Source organism: Artemia sp. Qi Xiang Cuo, chromosome 2 (assembly GCF_049724085.1).
Source record: "Artemia sp. Qi Xiang Cuo chromosome 2, ASM4972408v1, whole genome shotgun sequence".
NCBI classification, from domain to species: domain Eukaryota; kingdom Metazoa; phylum Arthropoda; class Branchiopoda; order Anostraca; family Artemiidae; genus Artemia; species Artemia sp. Qi Xiang Cuo.
In genome coordinates this window covers 65,803,414-65,814,202 of record NC_142795.1, presented here as the reverse complement: position 1 = coordinate 65,814,202, position 10,789 = coordinate 65,803,414, and the positions used below count along the sequence as shown (strand labels likewise).

The 10,789-nt window shown below is 36.6% G+C and overlaps 1 protein-coding gene across 1 annotated transcript in view; it reads right to left on the bottom strand.

The window, feature by feature from the left end:
* Nucleotides 1–7,650: 7,650 nt before the first annotated feature.
* Cdk8 (cyclin-dependent kinase 8) overlaps nucleotides 7,651–10,789 on the bottom strand; it is a 42,051-nt gene continuing 38,912 nt past the window's right edge. Inside the window, exon 8 of the mRNA XM_089108223.1 lies at nucleotides 7,651–9,205. Within this exon, the coding sequence (XP_088964349.1) occupies nucleotides 8,990–9,205 (216 nt within the window). The 3' untranslated portion in view covers nucleotides 7,651–8,989. The remainder of the gene's footprint in view (nucleotides 9,206–10,789) is intronic.

Genomic DNA, 10,789 nt, shown 5'->3' with positions numbered 1-10,789 from the left:
AAAGTTCCTGTTTTTTCATTCTCACTGACAAAAACCATAAAACATACATAAATGTGAGAAAGTTCCTGTTTTTTCATTCTCACTGACAAAAACCATAAAACAGACATAAATGTGAGAAAGTTCCTGTTTTTCAATCTCACTGACAAAAACCATAAAAACATCCATAAATTACTGTTGACATCCATGAAAAACATCAAATAAATTGACCAACACACATAACCATCCATAAAACATCCATAAAAGTGACAAAATTCCTGTTTTTTCATTCTCACTGACAACAAACAGACATAAATTATGTAAACAAAAAGTTGTAGGTGGCAGCAGGGGTTTCGTCTCGGAGATATTAGGGCATCTCTACTGATGTCTTGTCAGGGTTGGGGGGGGGGGGGGAGCATGTAATGTCATTTTGGGTTGAACTACAGCTTAAAAATTAGGGTAGAGACAATAAGAATTTTTCCCATGGAAGAGTTGAAAATCTAACAGGTACTCAAAGAATGGATATTTTCCTTAAAAGCTGTTAATATGTCTTAAATTGGCATGTAATATCATCTTTAGTACTCTGGTATTGCTTGCTAGGGGGGGGCGTAGTGTCGCGATAGTGTGAAATCTAAAATCCTGCGCTAAGAAACGATACATTTCGTTTTATCGTTGTTAATATCTTGAGAGCAAATGTCCCCTGGAGTATATCAAATCGCAAGAGTAACGCATCATTCTAAAGAGTGCCAAAAAAATGGGGAATCTTAGCTGTCATGCAATAGGTTATTTTTAAAATGTGGTTCCTGATAAAAAATACTGTGAATGGTTTCATGGACGACTTGCTTGGGGCGCTGTACCATTCAAAGGGAATGACCTTTCGAGTCCTGGCGGGATCAAGAACTATAGAAAAAGAAAAAATATGAAAGGTCTTTCGAGCGAAAAATGAAACAAAAAAACACATACACACACACACACACATACACAAAAAGAGACACGCAAACACACACACACACACACAGACACACACACACACACACACAAACAAGCGCACACACACACACACAAACAAACACACGCGCGCACGTCATTGGAGTCCAGAGGGGTGTGTCACGGTGGCTTGGCAACTGTGTTCCCTTTAATAGAACTGGTAATTGTATTGCGTCGGTGTGACGACTCTAGGGGTTGGTAGCTCCACTTATCTGACCCTTTAAAGGCGAGGGTGTGTCGCGTGGAGTAACATACGCTTGAAACGGGGGTGCTTCATATGACGTCAGAGGGCATGTCATAGATTTACACCTTACCTAACCGTACCATTGAACTCTTGCCAAGGACATTGAACTCTTGCCAAAAATGGGAATCTTGCCAGCTAGGGAGAGGTGCGAGGGTGTGACGTCAGAGGGCATGACTTTGAAATCCCATGGGAAACGGGATAGGGATAACTTTGAAACTGGGGAGGGCATGTCATAGAATCAATTATGGCCGCACTACTCATATAGGACCGTAAAGGCAAAGGTATACTAAAAAAAAGGCTGATCAATTTTTGCGGATGCTTGAATTACGTCGGCCTGTATTAGCTTTGACAAGATTTTTGAAGACGCTAAATTTCATCTTAGGAGGACTGAGGTCTGGAGGAGCGGTTAACCCCCCGCCCCATAGCAAATTATGCCCCTGTGTATATCCCAAGCATTATATATTATTTTTATTTAATTGCACTTTCATTATAATATTTGATGCCACGTTTTATAGAAGGGTTTGAATTTGTTTGGAAACTGAAATTTGTAGTTCCCTATCTAAAGACCAAAAGCTATTGTAGGACAACCAGCCTCTTTCTCATGCGCTTTCTTTGCCCTGTGGCATCCTCGTGACCCCAGTGGTATCGGATAAAGCCTGGTTTAACAGGATAGGAATCAATCCTTATTAAAATAATAGTAATAAAATAAAATAAATAATCAATCTTAATAAAACATAGAAAGTGAGGAATCAACCTTTTGAGTAAAAATTTTTCATTGCCATTGTTTTCACAACATGCCTCCACAAGTTTAGCTTTTGGTGCGCTTCTGATTAATTGTTCTATAGGGTATATAATAGATTTTTTTTCTACAACTACTACTGAGAAAGCAAATAATGCTGAAGGAAAATAAAAAGCGGGCGAGGGTCGAAGCCTCAGCCAATCGAGGCCACATTTGCGAGGGTGGAAGACTCGAGCAAGTGGAAGGAGGTATGCTTTTTGATAGCCAAAAGGTCCGAGAAGTCGGCCCTTTTTGTTATTGCAAAAATAGTAACTACAATTACCTATTGTTAATCCAGTTGGATAATTTTCACAGATAAAGTTATCCTGTGGAATACGACTTCATCGATAGCATAAGATGGTATCTTGGGAGTTTTGAAGACACTCTAAGTTAGTAACTACCTAAAATGAACACTTTTGTTTGTTTGGTAAGTTAGAGTCTGCTTTAGTTTTGTTTAATTGCCAGCGCTGAAGTATGCCCCTAGACACGTGCACCGTTTTTAATATTGTATTTATATTCATTTTAAAATAAAATTGATCTAATCTACTGGGTTGTTTCACGTAATTGAGCAAAAACTACTATACAATCCGATAAAAATGATTCATCCATCCCAAGGTGTCGTTCCTTCATATGTAAACCTCTTTACAGTGGTCCTACTAACACACAAATAAGCTTGTTTTTTGAAAATTCTTGGTTTGATCGGTTTCAGTATAGGCTATATTCATCAACTAGCTTACCCGTTACACCCTAATGCGATCCAAAAAAAGAAGAAATTCAAGGAAAATCCCTTCCCACGTATTAATATTTTTGAATTTAAATGTAATTGAACAATTCCCTTTACGCCAAATTCTATACCGAAAAATATTTTAAAAATTTTAGTTTAAAAGTATTTGAAATAATCAGGTTAGGATTATTAACTGACTCGCCAGATGCTCATTCGTCACATGATCTTAATTACCATGAGGCGAAATAGGTGCACCATTTTTATATGTGTGGGATAGTGGAAGCGGTGGGGGGGGGGGGGTGTTTACAGAGCCCTGATTTTCGTTATTTCTTTAGTAGTTTTAGCACAGTGTATTTTTCACTTTAGTAGAGAAACACACAATTTTTTTCTTACACAGAATAAATATTCTCGTGTTTTTTTCATTTCGAAAAGATATTATATGTCCTCCTTTATACTAAAACGAATCTTTGCAAGTCCCTGTTTTAAACAAGCTTTTCGCAAAATATGATGCCCTTACATCTGGGGCTGGACGCATTAATAAATAAGTAAGTAAGTTTATTTGTAACCCACAATATAAAATAAACGCGAAGTAAGAAAAGAAAAAAAGAAAATAATATAATTTACAAGGAAATAAGAAGGAAAACACAACATAAATAACGTAACAATATCCATTGAATCACTGATCTGGACAAAAATAAGTGAAAGGATCACTGGCACATATCTTCTTTGGAGTATTGGTCCTCAGATCCTTAGCTATGTTGTCAAGCAGCACTAGAGGGTCGATAAGTCCAAAATGAAAAACAATCTTGTGATTTCTGTACCATCTTGGTAAATATAGCAGGAATTTACAATATTTAAAACAACCTCTCTTTAGCTGAAGAAGGTCTTTTTTCTGCAATAGAGGCTTAAAACCAGAAAGAAAAAGAATTGTAGGAGAACAAAAACTATGGTCATAAAGTTTACATAAGCCTCGGCGGTTGTACCTCCCTCTATTAGGCGAGATTTTACCATATGAGATGCGAATACACTGCCAACCAGAGACGAGCATGTAAACGAAAGTGTATGACAAAAAGTAATCCCAAGCCATTTCAACTTTGAAACACACTCGATTAGCATTGTACCCACATGTAAAGGAGGAGCTGGTTTAGAAATATGAAAACACAGAAACTCGCATTTTGAAGCATTCACAGAAAGTCCAATCAAACTCAAAGCATTAATCAGAACATTTAGATTCTTTTTGAGGCCTGACCCAGTATGACTAACTAGCAGTATGTCATCAGCATAGCTCCAACGTCTCTGATGCTAATGATCCGAGAAGTCAAATCCTGTTCGCAGCCTGCCTGAGTCTGCGGGTACTGAGAAACAGAGCAGACTTCACGTATGTGCATAATTCCGGTCCCACGTCCTCGCTCGACTTTCTGCTCTGCTCGTCCTGACTTGAGGACTCACGGTGACTATGATGTTGATTTCGACTTCTGTATTTCTGATCGCCATCCGGTGGCTAATACCTTCTTTATGAATGACCTCCTGAATGATACTCCAAATGGGAAAAGGTGGTTCCAGAAGACTGAATGGCAAAAAGCTAATTTAGCCCTGTTCAGATCTGTGTGTGACGGAATCCTGGAAAAGATTAAAGGCCCTTTCCAGCTATTACTCCAAAGCTCACCGATTGCATGTGATGAGAAACAAATACTTCTAAATATCTACTGTAATGAAATAACCCACATCTTGCGCTATGCAGAAAACAAACGCGGTTCCTATTCGTAAAGTGAGAATTGGGTCAGAAGTTCCAGGATGGTCGGAAAACCCAGCTTTGGTTAATGCGTGTCAACAAGCTAAAATGTGGTAGATTTTGTGGATTGATTCGGACCGTCCTAAACACGGTGTCGTAAACAGTGTTCAATTGCATACAAAGTGACAGTTCTTCAAATATCTCGCCTCGCATCGCTCTCGTGTGATTGATGAAAACAGTGAGTCGCTACGAGTCGATCCAAACAAAATTTGGAAATTCATCAAGAAGAATCGATCTGCAAAAGCACCCAGTAACGAATCCGCCCCTAGTGAAAGTGAATGGAATAGTTATTTCACGAGCGAGTTTGCTTCACCAGATCCTGAATTGAAGTGTAAGTTTGAGAGAGATCTTGATCTCTGTTTAGAATCTTTGGAACCGGGTCTTGGCCACGTAGTGAGCATTTCGGATGTTTGTTCGGCTATCCTTAAACTAAAAAAGAAGTACTCTAAAGGAGTAGATACTATTTGTGGTATGCATATGATTCTCGGTAGTGAACTGTTAACAGTACATCTAGCACTTATGTTCCAAATGATTTTTAGTTGCGGCCTAGTGCAAGATATTTTTTGTACCGGTGTAATTACCCCTGTCATCAAGAGAGGTAAAGACCCATCCGAATCTTGTTCTTACCGCCCGATAACTCCCGTTTTTTGTAAATTGATGGAGTTATTAGTTATTGATAAGATAAAGTATGTCTCTAGTACGCCAAATTTGTAGTTTGGTTTCCAGAGAAATATTAGTCGTGAACCCGTGAAAAGCTTATTATGTAGTGTTTTGTTGGACGCAGATGCTAAAGGAGAATCCGTGGTACTTGCAGGCCACGACGTCCGCAGGGCTTTTAATTCGGGTATCCATGCGCAACTGCTTGTCTCTGCGTTTAAGAGAGGTCTTGACAGATCTATAATTGCCACATATAGGAACATACATTTTAAATTGAAGGTTAGAGTAAGGGAAGTAAAAAACCAGAGCCCGACTGTATCCGATTTCCTCATACCAGTACGGAAAGGCATTCTCCAAGGGGCTTTATCATCCCCGCCTCTTTATAATAACAGTATCATCGAGTCTCAGAAGCCGGTGAAAACGTGCTTTATTTTTCGTGGAATTGATTTGTCTCTTGTTAATTATGCCGATGACATTTTAAATCTGAGAGTCAGTGGCATAGAGAGTAATTTCAGAGTTTTGTCTAACGAATATGCTAACATAGGCCTAGAATTCAACTCCAGCAAGAGCGAGGTGGTCGTCTTTAATTGTCATAAGAAAGAGTCGGCGCCTGTCGTGTTTGCACTAGGTAGTAATACAATTACTGCAGCAGCGTCAATGACTTACCTTGGTTTGCCAATTGGGTCTAATATTAAAGCTACCCGGTCCTATCTAATAAATAATCTTAAGCAGAAAGTCTGAAAAGCGTATGGGATGATTTTGTCATGTAAACGCCTATATAGCCGCCGCTTTCTAGCACGGATCTTCAACTCCTTTGCCACCCCTCATATCTTAGCTTTGTCACCTTTCTAGTCTTTGTTTAATTTTGATGATAAAAAAACAATCCGTACAGTGTTCTATAAGTTTGCAAAATATCTGCTTAGCCTTCCCTCTGGCGAAGAAACCGCCAGATTTCAGCACGTTACGGACTCGATGACCCCTTCGTCGTGATCGCGACCAGGAGGGAAAAGTTCCTGAAATCTTTAGACCCAACGCATAGTATATATGAAGCTATAGTCAGAATGGGTAATAGTTGTCTTTTTATGTAAATATTTTCGCCATTGTTTTTTTTTTTCTTAGTTATTGAAGTATTAATTTTAAGTTGTTCGTTTGTTTGATGTGTTTTGTTTCTTTTTTTTAATTTTCTCTCTGCTCCATTTTTACTTTTTTGTATTGTTAAATATTGCTTGTAAAAATCCTTCGTTCATTCAAAAATGGGGCTATAAAAATTGATAGCATAGATGGTGTGCCAATCTACCTGAAAAAAAATGGCGCTGATGAAAATACCCAAAAAAGGCCTAAAAGTTATTATAAACACTACTTAGAAAAAAAAAATATATCTTTAGAAGGTAAACAATAATAGGAAAAAAACCTCAAAATAATTCAGAAACTTTATCCTGATAACAAAAAAGAAGTAAACTCAGCCACAATAACATTGAACATACTATAGAGGCATATTTTTTGGCTTCTTGGCAATTTTGATTTAGATGGCTATCTAGAAATTTTGATTTAACATCATATGCGGTGCCAGGAGCAAAGTCCACACAGCAAGAGCTTTTATGCCCTCCAATAGGTTTCATTACGAAAAAATGCTATTAGATGTCGTAATTTGCGATCACCTGAGTCCTCTTTTAACTTTTTAGAATTATTTTGATGTGGCCAAAAAAGACTCCGAAAACGACGTAGAGCCGCTTAGAGGCTTCCATCTTTTCAGTAGACTCTGGGACAGAGATTGGCTCTGCTACGTCGAAGTCGTTGGACATGACCGTGCCTCATGGAAAAATTCTATTGGTAAAATTATGGATGCCAAGCGAGGCGAAGCAGCTTCTAGTTCCCGTCAGAAGTATGTAAAGTGAGTAATTTTCATCAATTAGAGATATGATTGCAACTGCGGTTCTCCAAAAGCTCAAGACATTCTGGACTGGATGAAACTTGACTCAACCGTGTTAAAAAAAGGTAAACAAAAAAGAAAAGAAAAAATAAGGGTGAAAGATCTAGCTTTACCAATTGCCTTTTGCTGAACCTTATAGGTTCAACAGATTCAATCTTTTGTCCCCAACGGTTTCTGAATCTCTTTTATCAGTATCAGTTACTGTTGAATTGTTCTATTACTCTGAACGGAAGATAAGTTATAGAGTCGTAGATATCGTTACGGTTTTTAGGATAAAGCTGCCTAAAATGACTTGCTAAGAACGATGCCACATTATGAGGGAATAATTCGACGAGGAAGGTGTCGCTCATAAGTCTCAAACGACCTGTTTAGGAAGGACCTTACCGATGGTAGATGAAAGATATGAGAAAAGATGAGAGCAATTCACACACCAAAGGTAGTTCTCCCCGAGTAATATTATTTCCAACCTGCCAACCGAAAAAAACTAGGCTGTCGTTTGATGGGCTATAGTTTTTGACACAAGCAAATAGGGCACAAGTACCACCGTTCAGTGGTGAAGAAATAGCAATCTCACCATTATTCTTTATTAAAGAAAATTCGACAAAAGGCACCGGTTACTGAGCAGTACACTCATGACCGTAGTAAAAGAGTTTCAAAAAGAGTAAATCCAGGCCTGTGTATGAAGTTTGTTATATTGCAAAGTGAATTTTCATTTTTAGACATAAAAGGCACACCGGTAAAGATTACGTAATGAATCTGGATGTTCTACTACATATAAAAATACTCTAAATTTACTATTCATGCACCAGGAAAACCTAATATCCAGGTTATTGCAAAATTTATCTCAAAGGAAAACCAAATATTTCCTCTTTGAGTAATTTGGGAATTAATAGTCTTTTGATGGAAGTGATGTTCTTCGAGCCCCTTTTTTCGGAAAAAAAAATCCAGCTATTATTCACAACTACAGAATTTCACTTTGTGTCAGAAAACTCAATTATGTATAGATCAGGGACGCTTTGACTCCAAATAAATTTTCTCTCCTAGTCTTCCCATTTACACTGTCAAATAAAACTAGACGACTTGGAAATAATGAAGAAGGATTATTAATTTATTACTAATCGTTTGTGATCACAACACAACGTAGAGTTTATCCTTATTTTTTTGACTTGCTCACACAATATGGTAAACCAAAAGGTCCAAAAATGTACATGTTTGGCAACATTTCAAACTTAGAAAATATACAACCAACAGTAAAAAAAAAGGGGTAAAACCTAAGATAATTAATATCATAATCCATTTACATAAGTTCACACATTCAGAAACCCAAAGAAAAATCAAGATTTTTCCAGGGGGGAGATATCTATAAATTAAAAAAAAGCGCGTTCTAGGCTCAACTATTCCTTTTTGCGTCCAAGATATTTTTCTCTAGATTTCCCTTAGGGTTGGGGTCCTGCGTTACCTTTGGGTTTCTGAACGATCAATATTGTATCTTAAAGGCAGATATAGAGAAATAAATAAAAAGAATTGTCATTAAAAAAATATACTGATACAATGGTTTCGTTGACTACCGACAACAGAGAACACCGTTGGACCTAAATTTTTAGTTTGTCTAGGAAACAAAAATTAATGTAAATATTAAAGATACGAGGTTTTCAGGAGCCCACAGTATTTTGACCTAATAAGTCCATCGCTTGAACTACCCATGTATGTCAAAGTCAGATATACAAAAATACATTAAAGGAACAATCGATAAAACGTATAGATACGATAATCACTGTCCGTATAATGTATAATGACGTATAACGTATAATCATTATAAACGTATAATCACTGCTCATTGTTGATATGATTTACAATCAGGGAAGATGGGCACACCTCCTCAGTTGCACAAACAAAACAAATTATTGATATCGCATGCCAAAAGAATTTTGCTGCTGCTGCTGCGAGTTGTTGCTATACATCACATTGGTATTACTTATGTGAGAATGGTAATCGTTACTAACTTGCCCTTGTTGAGGCATTCCAGATGAACTAACAGGGTGTGGAGGAGCCATTCTCACTCGTTTAGCTTGGGGACCGTGGTTGGGATCCCCAGTTTGAACAGTTTGCTGGCCACCCTAAAAAGAACGAAATGATTATTAGAGGTATGAAATGGAGTAACAAAATTGATCAGAGTTGAAGGCCATAATCCAAATAAAAGTGATAGATCAGTTTCTGGAGATTTTCGGAGGATACATAATGTTTTTACCCCGAAGAATTTGATCTAGCTCTTGCACTAGCTTTGATAAAAAAAAAATGCAATTAAAATGGAACTCCTTTTAAATTATTATAAATTCTTTAACTTCAAAATGATAATAATTCAAATAGCAAAGTAAACGTAAAATAAAGTTAAACTCCACAATTTTATTGAGAATAGGGTAACCTCATTTATTTCATCTCTGAAACTTAAAAACCTTAGCTGAGGTTGAGTAATTAATAGCTCCTCCAACGCTTAGAACCATAAATTGATAGCATACGGAAGTTGATGCAGTCGTATTAACTATTAAGCAAATACAGGCATTAGGTTCACACAAAATGCTTAATCTTTTGAAGCGTCACATTAAACACAACCCATTAAACGTCACATTTTTTTTTTGGCGAATCCAACCTTTTTATACCCGAACAATTAGCACGTTTTACAAAAGCCTTAATTCCAAGTATAGAGCACAATTTAAAACGCTTCTTTATGCTGAAGAAAACGTAGGATGCACTCTTGAACTAATTTTTGGTTTAATGGAGTTCTTCACTTTTTTTTGAAAAACTTATTTTGTTGAAAATTTTTTTTTAATTAATCTCTAAACGGGTCAGCTACTGGACATATTCGAGCAGCCAAATCGTATTTGACACGTCCTTCTCCATGTGAGTAATCGATGATTCAACACACTTGTCGATTGTCATGTTGGTTTTACCAATAAAAGATTGCATCAAAGAGTTGATTTTCTCACACGTTGGCCTGGCCGATGCCCATACACTGCCAATACAAGACGCACGAAAAAAAACAAAAACATAACAAACAAGGATAGTTTTTAATTAGTGAATAAAGAAAGTAAAATAGATGTTTTGCCATATATATATATATATATATATATATATATATATATATATATATATATATATATATATATATATATATATATATATATATATATATATATATATATATATATATATATATATATATATATATATATATATATATATATATATATATATATATATATATATATATATTTTAAGAAATCCCATCTCCTCTCCTCTCAGTGACGATAAGTTTTAAATTCAAAATACATCTAATTTTAACTTTAGACGTTACCTACTCTTTTTTATTAATTAGCAGCCAAACTGGACACACTTCAAGTCACCATATACTTCCAAAAACACTCCAATAAAAGAAAACAAAATTGCCATTCCCGTGGAAAAGGGCGTCTTCCCCAAAAGGAAGCCTTTCATACGGTGGCTATTTCTTACCAAACCAAACGTTATGAATTTTTAGACAAATACAGTAGATAGCACCATAAGAACATCTTTGTGTGTGCATCTTATAAACAAAGCAGCAATGAAAGTTTAAAAAAAATTTCATCGAAACGACGGCATATATTTTCGAAGGCCGAAGAGCCAACCCCTTTCTCATTGGGAACGTCAGTACGTTCATAAAAAGCCCG